The 21,473-nt window shown below is 43.2% G+C and overlaps 1 protein-coding gene across 7 annotated transcripts in view; it reads left to right on the top strand.

Annotated features, from left to right (window-relative positions):
- Positions 1-21,473, top strand: part of LOC142023218 (S-adenosyl-L-methionine-dependent tRNA 4-demethylwyosine synthase TYW1-like) — a 189,490-nt gene that overhangs the window by 156,678 nt on the left and 11,339 nt on the right. For all 7 annotated transcript variants that reach the window (XM_075013957.1, XM_075013959.1, XM_075013958.1 and 4 more), the window contains one exon: positions 10,891-11,058. In XM_075013957.1, coding sequence (XP_074870058.1) covers positions 10,891-11,058 — 168 coding nt within the window. The remainder of the gene's footprint in view (positions 1-10,890; positions 11,059-21,473) is intronic.

Genomic DNA, 21,473 nt, shown 5'->3' with positions numbered 1-21,473 from the left:
TCTTCTCCACATTGTTCGAGGTCTTCCTGATTTGCATTTTCCTTGCAGATTCCATTTGAGAGTTTGTTGGACTGTGCTAGATGATGGTTTTCTGAGAGTGTGGCCTAGCCATGCCCACTTTCTTCTCTTGATTTGAACGTCAAGTGGTTCTCGTCCTGCCCGGATCCAAAGCTTCTCATTTATGGCAAAGTCTTACCATTTGCTGTGAAGGATGTACCTCAGGCATCTGTTTATGAATGTCTGTAGCTTGTAATTTGAAGACTTTTTAGTATGCCAGGTCTCACATCCACACAAGAGCACAGTCTTCACATTTGTGTTGAAGATCTGCAGTTTCATCTTTGCAGATATTATTTGAGAACTCCATATGGGACAAAGAGTCTTGAATGCAGCCGTTGCCTTTCCTATCCCAGCATTGATATCCTTGTTTCTTCCTCTGTCTCTGCCCATAACACTCCCTAAGTAGGTAAACTGGTCCACATCTTCCAAGTCATCCCCTCCCAGTGTGGCGATGGTGTTGCTGGACTGGTAGATCCTCATTGTCTTGGTCTTGCCCTTATTGATGCTCAGTCCAATCATTCACGCAGTTTCGTCAAGTGTTGCAAACTTTTCTTCCATGTTTTCATGTCAGTGTGAAAGGAGGGCTATATCATCAGCAAAATCAATGTCCTCTAGCTGTTTGAAAAGTGTCCACTGAATGCCCTGTTGATGGCCACCTGTTGTTCTGTTCATAATCCAGTCCATTGTGGTCAAGAACAGGAAATGTGACAATAGGCACACTTGTCACACTCCTGAGAGTATGCTGAAGGATTCTCTCAAGACACCATTGTGAACAACTTGGCATGTCAATGGTTCATACAGTGATTGAATCACATTAATAATTTTGGATGGGATGCCATGGTGTTGCAGCAGTTTCCAAAAAGTGTCTCCATCAACATTGTCAAAGGGTTTTTTGAAGTCTATGAAGGTTATTTACAGGGAGGAGTTCCACTCAAGCGACTGTACTATGATCACTCTGAGGGTTGCTATTTGGTCAGTCCAAGATTTCTTGCTTTGGAAGTCAGCCCGTTCTTCCTTGAGTTGCCTGTCAATTTCTGCCTTCTATCTCTCCAAGAGAATCTTATTGAACACTTTTCCTGGAATAGAGAGTGGCATGATGCCTCTCCAGTTGTTGCATTCCTTCAGGTTGCCTTTCTTTGGAAGCTTGATAAGGTAGCCATGTTTCCAGTCTTGTGGGATCTCCTCAGTGTCTCAAATCTTCCCAAATAGATTTTTTGGTGGTCACTTGATAATGAGTAGGATGTCTTCATGTCACCCTCCTGTTTGTGAGTCCATTGATGGGTGATCAGCCCAGTTCTGGAGCCACAGATCTTATCACAGAAGAGGCAGGTGTTACCAGCTGTTGGAGAGGCATGGGGCAGTTTTTGATGCTCTTTTCTTCTCTGCCTGTCTTCATCTGTGCTGCACCACCTCCTCATGGATTACTGTTCTCCACTGGGGACAATCTTGGGCAAGGTTCTCCCAAGTGTTGACACAGATGCTGCACTCTTTCATGTGTGCCTTCAGCATGTCCTTATGTCACTTCTGCTGCCTCCCAGCACTCTTCTGTCCCTTCTTCAATTTGGAAAACAGAGTCTGGTTTTGGATGTGCTGATCAGACATCCGAACCACGTGACCAATCCAACAAAGTTGTTGGTGAAGTATAATGTCTTCAATGCTGGTCATGTTCAACTCTTCCAGGATGCTTATGCCCCTATCCTCCCAAGGGATGTTTAGGGTTTTCCAGGGGCAGTGCTGATGAAATTGACAAAATGCTTTCAAGTGACACTTGTACATTGTCCAGGTCTCATATGCATATAGTAGCAATAGAACAACCACTGCATGGTATACAAGGAGCTTTGTTTTGGGATAGATGTCCCAGTTCTCAAAGACCCTTTCTCTCAGGTGGGTGAAAGCAGAGCTTTCATGGCTCAGACAATGATGGATATCCACATCAATGTTGGCTTTAGTGTAAAGATGACTTCCAAGGTATGAAAAGTGTGCTACGTTTTCCAGCAGTTCTCCATTAACTTCAATAGAAGGTTCATGAGATTGTCCCATCGATGAAGGTTGGTGGAGTGCCTTAGTATTTTTGATATTCAGTGTGAGTCTGAGATTCTTGTAGGCTTCAGCAAAGTCTCTTAAGATGGTTTGAAGGGCTGTGGGAGAAAGAGCAACAACCATATTGTCATCCACATACTGGAGATCCATGATCGAGGTTGTGGAAGTCTTGCTTTTAGCCTTCAGTCTCCTGAGACTGAAAAGGTTCCTGTACATTCTATAGACAGTCTTCACACTACCTGGAAGCTTGCCATGAATGAGGTGAAGGGTTATGGTGATGAAGATGCAGAACAATGATAGGCAAGACACAGCCTTGCTTAACTCCCAGGGTCAGCAGTTATCTCATGAATTACGAGGACTGTTTCCCTTCCTTTGATGTTTTTAATTATCTCAGGCAAAACACTTAACATTCCCTACCCCTTATCCCCCTCCTTCAATTCCATGTATTTGATTTGTCAGTTTTTGTTGCCTTTTTTTTTTTTGTGCCTCTGTACTATATAATTAAGTGTGGACTGGAAATGCTATGAATCTGAAGAAGTGGGTCTGTCCTCCTAAAGCTCATTACTTAAATTATTTTGTTAGTCTTTAAAGTGATACGTGACTGCTGTTTTGTTAGAATGCAGACTAACATGGCTATCTGTCTGTTACTGTACAATACTGTGGCAGTCATGTTGTTGTGAAGCAGCCTTAAAATGCTAATTAATTTTTTGGGGCAGCCAATCTTTGAGAGGATGGTCCACAGGGCACTACAATTGACTGAGTTGAATGCTTTGGTCAGGTTGAGGAAACTCGTATTTAAGGCTTGGTTGTGTTCACAACATTTTTCTTGCAGTTGCCAGGCAGTGAAGATCATGTCTGCTGTTCCTTGGAATGGTCGGAAGCCATACTGGGAGTCTGGGAGAATGTCTTCTGAGAGTGCCAGGAGTTGGTTTGCAAGGATTCAAGCTAAGATTTTCCCTGCTGTTGCCAGGAGGGAGATGCTACAATAGTTTCCACAGTCCGACTTGTCACCCTTCTTGGAAAGATGATGATCAGTGTGTCTTTGAAATCTTGTGGCATCTGCTCCCTATCCTAGATCGTGAGAATGGGGAGGTGGAGTTGTTTGTGGAGCTCTGGCCCACCTTTTTTGACTTCAGTGGGGACTCCATCTAGTCTGGTTGCCTTGTTGCACTTCATGGCTTTGATGGTAGCTTGGACCTCACTCAGGGTACGAAGTGTTGCGAGATCATCTCTAGGCAGTTGGTGAGTGATTAGGTCAAGGGATTCTAGGACTAAGTGGAAGGACAGTTCAAGAGCTCATTATAGCGCTCCCTTCAACGAGAAGCAATGGCTTAATTGTCTCTCAAGAGCTGAGTACCATCCTTTGATTTCAGGGGATTGATTCCATGGTTTCTTGGTCGATAAACAGCTTTGGTAGCATTGAAGAAACCTCTTGTATCGTTGATGTCTGCGAGATGCTGGAGTTCTTGTGCCTTCTCAGTCGACCACTGGTTTTTCAGAGTCTTTCTACCTTGGCCTTGGCATGCACTTCTCTCTTCGTCGTGCAGTTGATGTTGCTTTGCCAGGCCCTAAAGGCTTTCCTTTTTGCTTCAATCAGGCATTCAACTTCCACATTGTTCTCATCAAACTAGTGTTGATGCTTCCTGGTCTGGTAGCCAATGGTTTCTCCACAAGCTCCAATGATGGCATTTTTCAATTGACACCAGTGTTCTTCCACATCTTCAGGATGTACTGTTGGCAGCTTGCTTTGGAGCATTGTGTAGAAGTCACTTTGGCCGTGTCTACACTAGCCCCAAACTTCGAAATGGCCATGCAAATGGCCACTTCGAAGTTTACTAATGAAGCGCTGACATGCATATTCTGTGCTTCATTAGCATGTGGGCAGCCACGGTGCTTCGAAATTGACGCGGCTCACAGCTGCGCGGCTCATCCCGACGGGGCTCCTTTTCTAAAGGACCCCGCCTACTTCGAAGTCCTCTTATTCCTGTGAGCAGATGGGAATAAGGGGACTTCGAAGTAGGCGGGGTCCTTTCGAAAAGGAGCCCCGTCGGGGCGTCAATTTCGAAGCACTGCGGCTGCCTGCATGCTAATGAAGCGCTGAATATGCATTTCAGCGCTTCATTAGTAAACTTCGAAATGGCCATTTGCGTGGCCATTTTGAAGTTTGCGGCTAGTGTAGACGTAGCCTTTGACTGATGGGTCTTTGATCTTTTGTTTCATCTATTTCCTCTGATTTCTCCATTTAGTGACAATCCTAATCGCCATTGTGGATCAAATAAGGCAGTGTTCGGTCCAGTAGTTATCAGCACTAGTCATTGAACACGTGAGAAGGACATCAAGCCGATCCTGAGTGCAGACAATGACATAGTCGATGGGGTCCCAGTGCTTCAACTGAGGATATTGCCATGAGGTCTTAAATTTGTTTTTCTGGTGAAACAGAGTGTTCGTGATCATTAGCTTGTGTTCCGCACATTTTGTAAAGAGGAACACTCCACTGGAGTTGTTGTTGCCAAATCCTTCTTTCCCAAGGGTAGTCTGCCAGACAACTGCATCTCTTCCAACCTTGTCATTGAAGTCCCTGAAGAGAATAATCTTGTCTTCTTTGGGTATGCCTTTCAGGACTGTATCCAGTTGGGTGTAGAAATTCTCCTTCACATCATCTTCAATGTCTAGAGTTGGTGCCTGTTGGTTTTTGTCAAGCTTCAAGCAGAGAGTCATGAGATTCTCATTGATGCTGACAGGAAGTTCAGATAGGATCTTTGTCAGTTCATTTTTGATGGCAAATCCTACTCCATTAATTCATTTTTCTTTCTTTGGGCATTCCTTTTCAGAAAAATGTACACCCTCTGCCTTCTTCTCTTAGCTGTCCTTCTTCTGGTCTATGTGTTTCTGCCAGGGCAGTGATATTGATGTTGAATCTTTGCAGCTCACAGGCAATAATTTCCGTGCATCTTTTGGGTCACTCCATGTTGGGGGTGTCCATTAGAGTCTGAATATTCCATCTTCCAAAGTTTACTGTTGGATTTTGACCTCATGGAGGTGAACCCACTGGACGTGGTCATCCAGTCATGGGGATTGAGGTGAACTATGTTTAGGGCATCTTTTGTATCCCTCTGCCCATGTGGGGTCAGCAGAGTGGATCCTAAATAGCGCTGCTCAGTCATGGATGCAGCAGCCAGACCGTTCTACCACCTCAGTCCTCGAAATGGAACAACTGATACAAACATCTACTGCCTACATGCTGGTTCATGACTACAAGCTTTCCGATTTCACAATCCTGCTCCCATCACCGTTTGTCAGTCACTGTGAGACTTAAGTTTAGGAGAGTAATATATAGAGGAAGATGCCTGTGCGTGACTTCTTTTAATGTGGGGGGACTGTTGCACTGCAGCCAACACATGGATCTTGATGGATAGAAAATTCATTATACATCTTGTTGGCTGATGTCTCACTACCTGCCTTGATTGTTTCTGCGGGGATGTTGTCGGGACCAGGTGCTTTTCTGCTTTTCAGATGGATATAGAGACAAAAGCTGGTTTCCATGTGGAGCTGTCCAACAGATACGCACTTCTGACAAACCTCATCCTGGAAAATGCTACTGTGGGATAAATTTGGGAGCACACCAAAACAGCCTGGAAGGAGACCTGCGATAAGACATTGTGGAAGAGGACAAGGTGCCACAAAGAATGGAAGGAACACTTTGAAGATCTGCTGAACCACCCTGGCCACATTGAACCTTTGGAGTTCATAGTATCATAGAATTCTAGGGCTGAAAGGGACCACAGTCGGTCGTCTAGCCTAAAGCAGGATCAGCCCCAACTAAATCATCCCAGCCATAACTCTGTCAAGCTGGGACTTAAAAACCTCTAGGGGTGGTGTTACCACCTGCAAATATACCTCTGCAAATTAACAGCAACAGATGAACAAAAGAAGAAATCGGAAAAGCCATTGCCCATCTGAAAAGTAGAAAAGCACCTGGTCCAGCCAGCAGGTAGAACAGAAGGTTTATTAGTCGTCATGGACACAGCGTGGAACAGACTTGTCAGCACAGTCACCAGAAGCAGTCAGTACAATCCATCTTTGGGAGGGGAAGGGTCCAGAGACAGGGTCCTGGCCCTCCCTCTTCCTCCTCAGCTAGCTGAGACTGACTTACACCCGGCTCCTGGACCAAGCCCTGCAGCCAGGCCCCAGCTGTGGATTTTGTCCTGCTTCTCAGATAAAAGATGTCTCCTGCTTAGCCCCCATTCTGGCCTCAGATTACAAAGGGCATTGGCCATTGTATTATGCGGGAGGCTGGGGTTAGCCCCCATCACACCCAAAGTTCCCCGTACCATCTAGGTACTGGTGCAGTGGCCAGGGACACTGAGGCAGAGATGCAGGGTCACTATAGGGCAGTAGAACTCACCATGCAACTTAGGGTAAATAAAGCCCGCAGTTCATCACAGGCTGATTGAGAGCAAGAGCACCTTTTGCCCTCATGCTGTCATAGGCAGTTTTGTCATCTTCAGTACTGGGCTGGGAATGTTTTATTTTTTCACAAAATCCCACATAGGCACAGGAGCCCCAGTCTGCAGAGCTGGGTGTTGCTAGAAGAGCTTGAGTCAGCAGGAAAGCCTTGCTGAAGTCCTCGCTCCAGGAAAAGAATCCAGTTGAGAATTCCTCCTGGATGAAGGACTGTTAGGTTCAAGTAGCCTGATAATTGCAGAGGGAGTCTAATGCCCCACTGAGACATATGGTTGAAGGTGTCTCTGTTGTGAATTCTGTTTAGCTTCCCACAAATAAATTAGACCTTAAAAGGATGGTGGTGTTTTGACATATAAAAATCTGACCGAACTTATTAATGGCTCAAATAGGGAAATAAAGGCAGGATGTACCCACAGAGATGCGCCTGGCTTTGAGAGATGTGCAGGGATGGCATGAAGCCCTGACATGATGTAATTGGCTGAATTCACAGTAGATGCTTTAGTGACTATAGCTCAGGGGTCGCCTTTGAATTTTCTAGTACTCAGTAGCTGCTTGAGTAAAAAATTTGCATGCTCAGACTTGTGGGTGGGTATGTGGGTCAACAGAGCAGTTTAATCTGTCTCCTATACAGCTTTCATTTTGTGTATTAGCATGGGAAAGACAGGGTACTCAAACCCTTGTTCCCTTTCTAGTGTTTAATAGGAACAGGGCGCTGCAAATTTCTTTAGTGTTGTGCACAGAGAGTCCGAGGCTGTAAGATGCCAGGTGCCTATGCTGAGTATTCTTGATTCCAGTGCCCTCACTGGCAATCTAGGGTGTACAGCACCTTCTGCTACAGGGCCACTATGCTCTGAATGTACTGAACACCTGACAGAATCAGGTTTTCCATGTAGTTCCTGAAAAACCATCTAATGTTTAGGGGATGTGTATACTTATTATGCTGCAATGGTGCGGCTGCAGCCCTTCATTAGGAGACTGCCCACACCAACAGGAGGGATTCTCCCATTGGCATTGGTGTTTGACCTCCTCAAGAAATAGTAGCTGGGTCAATGGGAAGAGTCTCCCATCAGCCTAGTGTCGTCTGCACCAGGTCTTGGATGCACCAGGGGACTACCTGCTCCCATCCCCAGCTGTGGCTTCCCGGAGCCATGGCTTTGTGCACAGCCCTGGCCACAGCTTCCTAGGGCCACGACTTCCTTCCCGGCCCTGGGGATGAACTGATGCTCCCCAGCCAGGGGCTTCCTGGGACCACGGCTTCCCTCCCAGCCCCTGGGCTGAGACACCCTGAGCCTGGTCTGCCTGATGACCAGCCCAGGCTCTCAGGCTGCAGCTGCCCCTGCCTTGCTGTCAGACCAGCTGTGGCTGCCCTGCCCTGGGATTTTGCCACTCTTGTGGCTGGCCCCTCCTCCTCCCACCCCCAGGACTCTCTGGTCCTGCAAGATCCATGGTCCTGACAGACAACGGTTGTTGCCAGACGAGAGAGTGTCAGATCTCAGGGTTTCAACCTGTAGTCTTTGCCCTTTGGTTCCCCATCTGTACAGTAGGAGTAAGAGTTCAGCTCTACCTCCCATCCCAAATAGAACCTCTTGAACCTTGAGGGAGTTGTTTGTGATTTATGTCTTTGCAAGTATGGCGAGAACTGGACACAGTGACTAGAGGCTTTTTGTCTGAAATTCCTGTCTTTGTTGTTGTTGTGCCTTCACCAATAGCATCTGCCTTCTGAGGGGTCTCCAGGTGCACTTTATAAGCTTCCCCTGCTTTTTACTGCTCCTTGTCCACCTTACAACTAAGCAGTTTTGCTCTCCAAGCTTTCCAACAAGGCAGAGTAATTTCATACTTCACCTGCTTGCACAGAGGATTAGGAAGCTTTTACATGCTTGCAATATTTTTTTAGTTTCCCTCAGTGAGCGAATGGGAGTGGTGTATGCTTGAGCCTTGCATGGACCATCCATTTTCTTGCCTTCGTCAGGCTTTCCAGAAGACTGTTTAGTGGGTTTTTTGTTGGTTCTTATATTGGCATTCTGTGTGTGTTCTACTGTAATTCTCTACTGTTTGTTTTATGCAGGCAAATCTTTCTAGAATAGCAGTGGCAAGAAATTAAGATGACCAGTGGTGAGTTGTTTGAGACTGTGGGATGCAGTCAGTTGTGGAATTAGACCAGTCCCAACCTTTGCAGACCATTGTGTACCCCTTTCAGGAGTCTGGTTTGTCTTGTGTACCCTCCAAATTTTGCCTCCGCTTAAAATTGCATGTTTAAAAAATCAGACAAAAACACTGAAGCATCACAGCACGCTATTACTAAAATCGTGCCAACTTTTTCATGCTTACCATATAGTTATAAAATCATTTGGAACATAAACATTGTATGTGCATTTAATTCTATAGTATAGAGCAGTATAAAAAAGTCATTGTATGGGTATTGTTATTGATTTTTATGTAGCCTGTTATGAAACTAGGCAAATATCTAGATGAATTAATGTATCCCTTTGAAGACGTCTTTGTCCCTCCAAGTGTACACATACCTCTGGTTGAGAACTGTTGTTCTAAGGAGCAGAATTTAAGAACCAATTGGGTAGAGAATTAATTTGTGAGGGGCTGGAAGGAATTGTTCTCTTGTAATTTTTTAGACTGCTGTACATACAATGCTTCGTACTGTGATAGTACCCATCTTTTGAATATCTCAAAGCCATCTGTGAACACCAAAGGTGGATTTTTAAAAGCAGTTACATGATGTACAAGCCCTGTTGATTTTTGCTGTGTTTCTACTGTTTTTTTTCACACTAATACATTAAAGAATGTGAGTTGGTGTAGCCAGACAGAACCCTTCCTTTTCTCTACTCCATCTTGTCTCTCCTGGGTGCTTCAGAGCACCAAAGGGTTAAAAGAAACAGCTCAGCCCTGGAATGCCTGAGAATGCTTTGATGCTCCGGAGCTGCAAGAAGAGACAATGGGCTAATAAACAGCCGGGCCTCGGACTGCCCTTGGCTAAATACCATCAGTTGATTCGCCTACACAAACATCCCAGATGGAGGAAAAATCTGTGGCCCATAAAGAAAGAATGCCCTAAAATTATCTCCACCCCACAGGTGGGAACCAGCCTTGTGAGAACTAGTGTCTCGAGATGAGTTAATTCAGTTGGTACCCTTTTAGATTAGGAAGAAGAGTACATGACCCAATGGACATAAAGTAAGGATCCAGCAGCCCTTCTAACTGAGCTCCAATTACCTCTACCTGCCGGTAAGGAGGGTCTTTGCCTCCCGAGGTCCTAGGGGACACCCGTTTCCTCATTATTGCTTCTTCCCTAGGGATTGAGTGAAAACGCTGGCGGTGCCACGTTGGTAATGCAGGGGTGAGAATAAGACCTGTTAAGTGTATTGCTTTCCTTTTGTTTTCTTTGTGCACATTCAATAACAGATCTGTGAATTGTTACATGCTAGCTATTGGCAACTAAAGAACAAAGTGTAAACCTTGTAATCTTTGTAACAAAGTATAAATCTTGTAAGCTTGCAACAAAGTATATATCTTGTAATCTTGTAACCATAAGAGTTAAGTCACCTAAGTCAATAGATAAGTAACTGGTTAAGCTGTAACCTGACTCTCCCTGTTACTGTGCAAACCAAACACAAAACAAAGAACCCAGCTGCTTTTCAGCTGCAATTAGCCTGGTCATTGGTAAGAGTGCTGAGAGCTGAGCGCTGAGTCATGCTGCCTCCACAGAGCAGACTCTTGGGGGCACCTGTCAGCCACCCTGGCTGCCTGCTTCTAAGGGACTTTTTCGTCCTAGCAGCTAAAGACTTGGGTGTGGGAAACTCTCAGTGCAACCGTTGGGGCACCCGTCAGCTTGTCCTGGCTGCCCGCTGCGAAGGGACTTTTCCTGTCCTAGCAGTTAAAGACTTGGGTGTTAGGACCTTGGGGCATCCGTCAGCCTGCCTGCTGCGAAGGGACTGTCTGTCCTAGCAGTTAAAGACTCGGATGAAAATAAGGGCATAGGTGGTATCTCACCCCACCATCGGCTAACAGTTGGAAGGGGGGAATTAACGCCTGTTTACAGAAGGGTAAATTGAGGTTTGAACTGCCCAAAATGGTGAAGAGAGGTATGACTGTCTCCTTACTCTCTTCGTACGTCCTTGCTGCAAGGCCATCCTTCCCCATTCAACGCACACTTTGGCTGATAGTGGGGACATATATTCAAGGAAAGAAAAATAAAAGGATTTTGCAGACTGACTAAGTGGGAATTGTGCACACATGCACCTGCATGTGTGAATGTTGCCTTAAACTTGTAGTCCTCTTTAAAAGGGAATTAGTAGTTACTTTACTGTGTTTTGACAGGGCGTGACATACTGTGGTGAAAGCACAGCCAGCAACTTAACCATGGCCAATGTCCCTTGGCACGACGAGGTGATGCATTTTGTCCAGGAGTTGGTTGACTTTATTCCAGACTATGACATTGCATGTGAACATGAACACTCAAATTGCCTCCTGATAGCGCACAAGAAGGTAAGGTATCTTTTTCCTGCTGTGCTGAAAATACACATGACATAGAACGATTTGGTTCTTTACGTCTTAAAAGCAGTGAGCTGCTGAGTCTCAACAATCACTCTAGTTTAGCAGGTTTACTCTCTAGATTTGAAAAATTAGCTTTTTAAAAATCTCTGAAAACACACATCCCATCGACCCAGTGGGTTAGTTTATAAGACTGTTTTGGGACTACCCTTGGGATTTAGAACCTGCAGTATTAGCCTCAATAATGCAGGCAAGATCTTGAAAACATCAGTCTTTTGGCTCTCAAGGAAAATGAAGATGTCTTGCTGTCATTGCTTTGTCTTTTTGTTGTTGGCAACAGGCACAAGCTACATGGGACAGATTTGTTATTGCAACCTCCCACCCTGGTTTCTTCTTTCATAAAGTTGTTCAGCATAAGTATGCTCCACCCTGCATCCCCTGTTAAGTAGGTACAGAATAGACACTGGAAGGGCATCAGAGCTTAGAAGAGTTCAGGTGTTTTTTTGGGAATCATCAGACTACCTATCAAAGTCATAGACATCTTTATTCCTATTATTCAATGTTGGAATAGCAAGGGGGAGTGCATTCCTTCTCTGAGTGAAACAATTTCTTCACAAGTCAAATTGATATGTGAGTGTTAAGTGCAGAAAGATTTTCTCGACGAGTAATTCGATGTGGCAGTTTGCAGTATCTGAGAGGTCCCCACAACTGTGTTTCTAGAAAACTGCTTTTAAAGGACAAACAATAAAGCAGCTCTGTCATAATTTCCTATACTCTCTATCCATATAAATGATAGATAAACAGTTCTGAAACTAGTCCTTCTGTCATAACAGTGACACTAACCCAGAAGTTCTGTCAGGCACCAAAATACTTTGCAGGCAAAGCATGTTTCAGTGGCGCATATATGTGTGTGTATATAATGTATGTTTCTTTTAAATGCCATCAAAGTAATTTGAAATGCATGTGAAATGCCAAAAGGCTGATGAATTTTAAGGGTATAGGGCAAACAAATATTGTACAATTTGCATTCTGAAGTACAATTTAAAAAACAAAACAAAACAAAGGATTGGCTAGTCAACTGATGAAATCACTGCTTAATATCTTTGTATTTTATTACGCTGTCAGTCTCTGTCCATATGGTATTCACCTGTTAATTTTGATCATTACTTAAATTGTGAACTCCTTTTTGGGGCTGTTTCCTTGTCCTCCTGCTTGTACTATGCTTATCACATTGGGCACTGTTCCTAATGGAGGGCCTTTAGGCACTATGATGACAACACACACACACACACACACACACACACACACACTAGCCTATTTGGTTAGAATCTGAACTTTTAGAATATTGGAAGTTATTTTTAATTGGTGTTTGCAGCTGATTGTAGTTGCTGAAAATTGCCAGTAGGAAATTTCAGAAAGTGACATGTTCGTGGCTTTTTCTTTTTCTTTTTTTTTTTTTTTTTTAAAAACGGTGGCGGTGGGCAGAAAACTTATTGAAAAAATCTGACATGCTACTTTCTTGGCTTGTGGCTTAATACGTCCTTATTTTTCAAATCTAATCTTGTGTGGTGAAAGCCTGGCCTATTGAAAGGAAATAGATACATAATCCAAGTAACACTATTATTAACAGAGACTAGAGGTACTGACTTGTGAGGAATTCCACAAATACTGTTTATTAAATATCTGTTCGACTTTTGTGGGGGACATAGACTACCATCTGCTTTAAATATGAAGAATCATTTTTGGCTCCCAAGTCACCAAAGCACTTTTGAAAATTTCACTCTCAGTTCCATTGTCAAAGGGGCTTAAGCATTTGGGTGATTGACCCATTGATAGTAGATGGGATTTAGGAGCCAAAATCCTTTTGATAATGGGACTGAGGCACTTTTGAAAATTTTACTCTTAAGCACCAATTCAATTCCCCTGGAAACTGGCTAAAAACTACCTTATTTCAGAGGAAGTTGGATCTGGCCTGAAAAGTGTTGCGTTAGCCGATATGATTTAAAACACTTGGCTAATAGGCCAGTATTAATGTATAGATAATAAAACTGATACTTGTACTATTTTCAGGTTGGCTTGATACTAACTGCTGTAGAGTAGCCTCTGGTAATGAATGCAACTGTGTTCAGCGAAATTAGAGCTTTATAGTTCATGTTGAACCTCTCTAGTCTGGCACTGTTGGGACTTGGCTGGTGCCGAGCCAGAGAGTTTGCTGAACCACAGGAGGTCAATATTTTGTCTAGAAGTGTTATCACACTTCCACTGCCTAGTTAAAAGACACATACAGGTAAATTAGAGCTAAATAACAGCATGCAACATTAAAAGCCAGGACTGGTTGTGGTAAACAAAATTTATGGAACCACAGGAAACTTGGCCATACCCATGACAAGTGGTCATCCGGCTAACTAAACTCATGCCAGACCACAGATGTTGCCAGAGTAGAAACTTTCAACTTGTAGTAGTAGTAGTAGTCCCCTTGCTTATCTATTCTTTGTTTGTATTGTCCAGTGTGTGTCACTTCCAGAAAATGTCAATCCCAGTTGTCTTCCTTGTGTCTCAACTGTGTCCTTTGAAGCACCCTTTTTTTTCAGTTGATGACTTCCATCTCTTCCTTTTAGGTGCCCAGAGTATCCAAGCTTTGTTCTGTTTGATTATTCTTCCTCCAGCATAGCTATTGTATTCTCAAGTAATTTCATTTCTTTTTGGCAAATCCTATGAACACTCAGGTACAAAAATCTAATTTATGGCAGTGCTTTTGAATTAATTGGTGGAGATACCAAGACAGCAGCCACTTCATAATTTAACAATTAATACTAATAATGTTTCCAGAGAGAGAACTTACGCAGCTGGGTTTCCTTGTGTTGTAACAATAAATGGTATCCTTGAGACAATCAGAGTGAGTGACTAATAAAGTAAAAAATCTGCTGCAGGTACCTCACACCAAGTACCTTCTTTAAATGAAAGTTACAGTCTCAGTAATTTTTAGAATACAAATGTCTTAATTGTTGCTGTTGGACTTGTTTTACCTGGCTGTTTGCCATGTATTCCATTGTGTTGAAACCCCTACTTGCCAATTACATGCTATTATGTTGATTTTAAACAACCTCCCTTGCTTTTGTGGTGGGTTTGTTTTCCATTAGTGTGGTCTCTGTGGCTTTACACTGATGGAATTTTCATTAGTGCTGTTTGTATTGTGTGTTACCTTTCTTGTGTAGTTCTTCTGTTTCTGTTCATTTTTGAGCAGCTCTAAGCAGATCCACAACTAAAGGACTATTTTTAAGAATTTAAGTATTTTGTGAGCATCTCCTTTCTTTCTGTAGTGATATCCCCTGCTGGCATATGGGGTACTTGGGTTTGTTTATTCGCCCTGTCAGGAGGATGCATTTTGCGGTGACTAGTTGGGCAAGGCATTGGGCTTCTCCTCTACTTCAGGAGATTTTAGTAGCGTAGTTGTCTATCATGTGGCAGATCTCTCATTTGAAACAGGATAGAAACAAATAAAAATTTAGGTAAACAGGTAAAATCCGAAGGCCTGTGTTCATACAGGAGCTCAGGTTGGATGATTGAATGGTCCCTTCCAGCCTTAAAATCTAGAAATTGACAGTCCTTTTATAGTTTGGAGCTGAATCCAATTGTTGATCCAGAGACCTTTAAACTTTGGAGACATTTGGCTTTATATGTGAAGGATGTAGCTCAGACCATCTCCTAGTCCTTTTTGTATTCTATTTAGTTTGCAGGTTTCAGCAATGGATTTTGTGGGCTGCCGTGCTTTAGAGTCCGTATTTCCCAAATGGGGCAGCTGGACCCATAAGAGGGTTTCTGGGGGAGGGGAAAGAAACTAGATAGATCTGTGTAAGCTTGAAAGTTTATTTCACTCACCAACAGAAACTGGTCCAATAAAAGATATTACCTCACTCGCTTGGCCTCTTAATAAGGTCAATAGCATTTCATTTCCTTCCTGTCCCTAACAATCCCACACTTCGCTGGTCAATTTTTCAGGTATAAGTATTCTCTGCTCTCCCAGATCTTGGGATCCAAAGTCTGGACTGCATTCTCTTCCTGCTTAGGCTAGTTTCGTGTCACTGTTACTCCAGTGCCTGTGGTAAGGTCGCATCCCGAGAGGAGAACTTAGCTACCATTGCCATAAATTTATACCAGATATAAAACATGACTGAGATACAACAGGTGGAGAGGCCCAATATTATTGGAATTCTGTCTTAATGTTGCGGTGACTTTAATGTCAATCTCAAAATATGTAGTTGGTTCTGCTGTGCTTGATCTGTTCATTATTAAAAAGTGCATTGTGGGAATTCTGAAGTAATCCCTTATTCATCCTTTGGGATTAAAGCTACCTGGTTGTATTTGTGGCTTAATTGGTAGATGAGCTGCTCCATAACGATGCTGGTAAGAATTAGATATAGAAAAAAACCTCTACAGTACTGCATTTTATATAGACTAATCCACATATTATTAGATTTAATAAATGGTGGCTAATGAGTTACAGAAGATACGTCCCATGTGCAGAGGACTATTGAGGATGGTACAGATGTCACATGGCAAGGTTTTTACTTTTTTTACAGAGCACAATAGCAAATTAAATGTATAAAATCTGATCAGTGCTAAATTGGAATGATGGTGTAACTGTCAAAACTGGTGATCATGCTGTTAAAGGGTTAAAAACAATCACTAGACTACTTACAGAGACAAATTCTTGGGGTGGAGTGGGGGAAGTGGGCATCTTTAGTGTAATAGTTCATGGATGGTCGTTTTTCAGATTCTGGAAAGATATAGTTCTACACCAGTAGCATTGTTCCCTTGCAGTCAGTGCTCATGTACTGATTTTTTTTGTGGTACACGGTAAAGTTCTCATAATTACATTTTTCATACACTGTTATTTTTGTAACATTTCATGCCAAATGTTTATGGCCTGATTCATCTCTTAAGCCTAGTTGCTTCCCTTGGAGCCTAAAGTTACAAGTAAAAATTAAACAAAACAAAACAAAACAAAAAAACCACCACTGTGTTCTAAATTAGAAGTGGTGATGAGAACCTGGTAGCATTCAGCTGTCTGCCATATTTCTTTTGGTTTCACATCCAGTCCAATCTAGTCATTGCTGCCATACAAGAAAGCATAAATTAAGAACCTGAAATAGTTAGGGAAAGAAGCTGTCCACAGTAACTTAATGAATTATTCACGTAGACTCAGACAGATTTCTATTGGCAGATGGTGAAAATAGCCTTATGAAAATTTACATAATATAATGCTGCCCTGTGTCGTTATGTTTAATCTGTTTAATACTACTCTGTGAATGTATACAAGCTGTTTTATTAAGCTATCTCACTGTCATCAGTTTAAATTAAGTAACTGAGGCTGGGAAGTTGCATAATATAATGTATTAATTTTTTCTCGACTAACATAATTTAACAATTTTCCACAAAGTGCACATTATTGAGAAGAAAGGGAAGTTTAGGTTGAAATGGTATAAAGACAGTGGCATAAAACAACTGCACTGAAGCACCTTACATATGTAAATAAACTGGTTATAGCTATGAAATAGGAAACTTCCTCTTATATTCTCTTGGTGGTCACTTCATAATGAGTAGGAGGTTGTTGGAATAAAGTCTAGGTACTGTATGTGAAACCACAAAGGTTAATTACAACCAGCTGGTGGACTGATTCTGAACTCGGTGGAGTTTCAGAATGCACTGACAGGCATCTTAGTTGCTTGGTTATGTAGAGAGCTGATAGGCAGAGGAAGGAATAGGAGCAGACAGTAAGAAAATGAGCACAATTAATGAACAATCAATGAGCAATCTAGATGAATTAACAAACAGTCTTGGAGATACAGAGAGTTTCCATGCACAGTTTACAGAACATTTTATCTATAGACAAGTCCTTTGAAGAATGCAGTCGTCAACACCGATGCGTAAAGCAGTGATGTCTCGTCTGCAATACACAGATGTGTGAAGGGGTGATGTCTTGTCTGGCATCCTGATGTAATCTTTGCACGAACATGACCATTCGCGTTATCTCTACAGAACCAAAGCAAGTGGGCAATGCAAGATCAAAGCAAAAGGTAGTGAAAGAATCATGTCAATCTCCTTTTAACTATAGCCCAATTCCCTCCCCACAGGACCCCTTCCTGGAATGTGCCTGCCTAGGGAGTTATTTATACTAGCTGGGATGCCCTCCCCAGATGGGTGGGTGGCGTAGCTTACCAGACTGCTCCATTTTGGAGCAGTGGTTCTTAGCAAATATCATGGCCTACTTCAGAATTTTATGCTATAGAGGTCTTCATGTCACTCTCCTATCTGTGGGTCCATTGATGGCTGATAAGCCTGATTCTGGAGCCGCAGGTCTTATCACAGAAGGGACAGGTGCTGCTAGTTGTTGGACAGGTGTGGGGCAGTTTTTGCTGCTCTTTTCTCCATCTCTGCCTCTCCTCCTTGTTCTGGTGGAACTTCGGAAATGGTGCCACCCTCTCATGGGTTACCATACTTTGATAGCTCTTTCTGTCTGAGGTGTCTTAAACAATTGAGTTAAGCAACACGGTGGGGAAAGTGAAAGTGGCAGTAATATTCCCCATTTCAGAGGTAGGGAAGGGTGAAACTACTTGCAGCTTGGTGGGAGAGCCCTGACTAGAACCGGATCTATTTGTTGGTCTAGTTTTTTTTCACTGCACTGCATAATGGTGGCATTGGAGTGCCTTCTGATTCCTACTTTCAGGATTAATCAGTAGTCAGTCTAGGCCTCTCTGTTCCATGCAGTGTATCATATTGCAGTCCATACATCATTATATGACATGCAGCAGTCCCATATTCAATAATCATTTTAGAGCTGTCTAGAAGTGCAGAGATAATGTTGTTGGTGTTCATGAAAATGAATGGGGGTGAGGGAGAGAAGACAATGAGGAACAGCCAGGGCCACCAACGGGGGAGCAAAAGGGACAGCTGTCCCAGGGCCCAAAAGGTGTGGAGGGGCTTCAGGGCAGATGGTGGGTGTGCAGCAGTCAGGGCAGGGTGCATGGCATAGGGGAGCTCAGGGCAGGGGACTGAGTGGGGTAGGGGGCTCCCTGGAGCCTCCTGCAGTGCCCAGAGTTGCTCAGGCTGTCTGGGCAGCAGCTCCCTGGGGCTCCCCATGGGCGTCATGCTGGCCAGGCGGTGCTATCTCCCATGCTGGCAGGGCCTGGAGGGTGGAGAGTACATTGGGCTGAGGCTGAGGGGCAGGGGCCCAGCATGGAGAAGGTGAGGAACCATACCCGTTATCGGCACAGGAACTTTACCCATGGAAGGTGGCTGGCAACACTCATGGCTCCTCCCCCAGCCAGCCACTGTCTAGTGTGTGTCTGGAAGGTGTGTCTAGGTGTGGTTGCCCTCCTGTGGGCATTCTGCAGTATAACTGTGCCTGATAGCATTTTATGAGAAAATGTCACATTCCAGGCACATCCCTTTGTCCTGGCACAACCAAACGGTGACTTTCCTTTATGTTAGAATAGGAGGAAGCAGCAAAGCAAATTCAGTGGACCTAGCTCTTACATTTACCATTGGTTAAGCTCAGCAAGAAATCATATGAGGGAAACTGCTGGAAATAAGTACTGCTGAGAGTTGCTCTGGAAAACTCATGAAGGAGTGATGATCTCTTTGTTGGTCAGGTATTTAGGCATTTTCCAGGTTTGCAAGCCCAAAATGTTACATTCTAAATGTCATTAGTAACAGAGAGAAAGCCGTGCTCGTCTATACACTATCAGAACAAAAAAGCAGAAGAGTAGCACTTTAAAGACTAACAAAATAATTTATTAGGTGAGCTTTCGTGGGACAGACCCACTTCTGCAGACCATTAGGTCATTATTTGTAAAATGCTTTTCTGCCAGTGGATAAAAATAACCAGTCTCCCCAAACCACAGTTGCTCTAGGGCTTGGTGATCCAAACACAAAAATGAGCAGCCTCTGTTATTTAACAGTTCTGGTTTCCATGAGCCTTCCAAGGATGGAGGGACAATGTTGCCCTGATGGCCATCATTCATATCTAAAGGTCAGTTTCTGCTTGCTCTCTCTCTCTCTCTCTCTCTCTCTCTCTGTATGTGTGTGTGTTGGAAAATTCAGCATTCCCAAATTCTAAGCTTCCTATTGGAGGGCTCAGCAAACAAGCTGAAATTTTACCAAAATTGGAGTCCTTCTTGTTGAAATGTAAGAGTTCTTGAATGTGTGATAGTTGGGTGAAGGACAGTAAATTTTCATTCATTTTTTTTTAAATTGGTGGCTGAAGGAGGAGGAAGATAGTAACCAGAATTAAACTGTCAGCCTTTAAAAGCTTCCCTTTTAATATTTGCTAGTGAAAAACCCTCTTAATGTGTGGTGCTCTTGGCAGATTGGAAAAACATGGGTTGTAAATTTGTGGAAACCAGATTATAAAGTTCTGGAAGTTTGAGGTAGAAAACCTCTTTTACTTCATGTACCAGAGGGGGAGCCATGTTAGTCTGAATCTTCAAAAACAACAAGAAGTCCTGTGGCACCTTATAGACTAACACATATTTTGAAGCATAAGCTTTCATGGGCAAAGACCCGCTTTTCCATCTGATGAAGTGGGTCTTTGCCCACAAAAGCTTATGCTTCAAAATATCTGTTAGCCTATAAGGTGCCACAGGACTTCTTGTTGTCTTTTACTTCAGGTAGCCCTTCATTCTGCCAGGGCAGGATTGTTCCCTACAGTACACTCCTGCAACAGGATGAGTCACTAAGCAATGCCATTGAAGCATGCACTATTTTTCATTTCCACTCAGTGAATGTATGTAGTCTAGAAAAGATTTATGTTTAACCATTATTTCTGGAGTATTGTAACCTCTGCAGGTATATTGATAGCCCTTGAGGTTATTAAAGAATAACCAATGAAGAAAATGATACCTTGTTTTTCCTGTTTAGTGGTCGTGTAAAGAATTGCTTGTAGCTACAATTTTTGCATTTGACTTCATTCTGGGGTGGAGTGGATAGGTTTAAATCACGATTTAAATTGCTGAGAAAAAAGATTAATTGATTTAAATCAAGTTTCCCACTGATACTACTTCACGTATTTCTTAAATAATGGTGCAAATTTGATCACTAAAACGTGTTAATTTACAACTCACTGTGCCATTTTACAACATATAAGGGTGTATACATTGTGTAATTTTTTTAAGATAACTTGGTTTTTATTAACTTAAGAAGTTGTACATAATACCACTCGTGTCAAGCTGCAGATGAAGCTACAGTACAATTGGAATGGAATGAAATCACACACAAACATTATAGCATTTATATTTTATTGACCTAAACCTCAAAAGTTACCTCAATGTTTCTCATTTGTAGTTGGAGCAGTCTCCTGAGTTTCTGGCTGACAGCTGTCTTCAAACATTGATTTTTTTTTTCTTAAATTTCAAATTATGTTAACTCTAACAGTCCTCAGAACACTGACTGTTTGGTGTCCTTATTACTGTCATAGACTGAAACAAATACGAGCTTCCCTGCTTTTTTCAACTTCCAGTCTATTTCTTAGAATTGTGTGAATAATACCAAATGATGAAATGTGCCTGCAGAGGAAGCTATTGCTGTGAAAAGTCGGCTTAGCAACTGAGGGAAATCTGTTTCCAGGTGTCTGTCTAATGATTCCCACCAATTCAGGGGTGCAACTTTATTCAAAATGTCCGTAAACGTGTACTGATTAAACGGCTTTGCTCCAGCTCTGAAATTTATTATGGCTGGCATTACTGAGGAGTGATTTTTGAGCCTATGTCTACACTACAAGATAAATTTGAATTTACGACAGTTAGCTCGATTGTACCAAGTGACTGTCTTCACTGTAAATACCATGAGCTTGATTTAGGGAGCACTAATATCAATATCATTATATCACTGGAACCAGCTGGGTGTAGCTTCAAGTTCAGTTTTAACAGTTTGAATGAAGGCGAGTGTGGAAGTGCCATGTCTTTGAATCGGATTCATTAGCCTCCAGAGGCTGACTGGCACTGCTGCACTTGGCTACTGACACCCTGCCACTCTCAGGAGCCAGGAAACTGAGCAGCACAGCAGCCCTGATCAGTTTCCTGGCTCCTGCAAGTGGGGGGAGCTGGAAAACTCATGGTGCTGCTGCACCTGGCTCCCAGCTCGCTGCCACTTGTGGAAGCCAGGAAACTAACTAGCGCAGCTCCTGGGAGCCAGGCACAGCAGCACTGGTCAGATTCCCAGCTCTCCCAAGCTGCAGGGACCCAGGAACCAGGCAGCAGGGTGAGCGCTGCCAGTGCTGGGGATGCAGCAGGGCCTGGGGGGAGAGCACAGAATTTGGGGCTGAGGGAACTGTGGGGTTGGTTCCCACAATGCACTGTTGCAACAGTTGATATTTGACCACTAGTGTGGCAGCAGTAGCTGGATTTTTTGTG

Source organism: Carettochelys insculpta, chromosome 19, assembly GCF_033958435.1.
Source record: "Carettochelys insculpta isolate YL-2023 chromosome 19, ASM3395843v1, whole genome shotgun sequence".
Classification (NCBI taxonomy): domain Eukaryota; kingdom Metazoa; phylum Chordata; order Testudines; family Carettochelyidae; genus Carettochelys; species Carettochelys insculpta.
The sequence above is the reverse complement of the archived record's forward strand: the minus strand, read 5'-3'. Positions and strand labels throughout refer to the sequence as shown.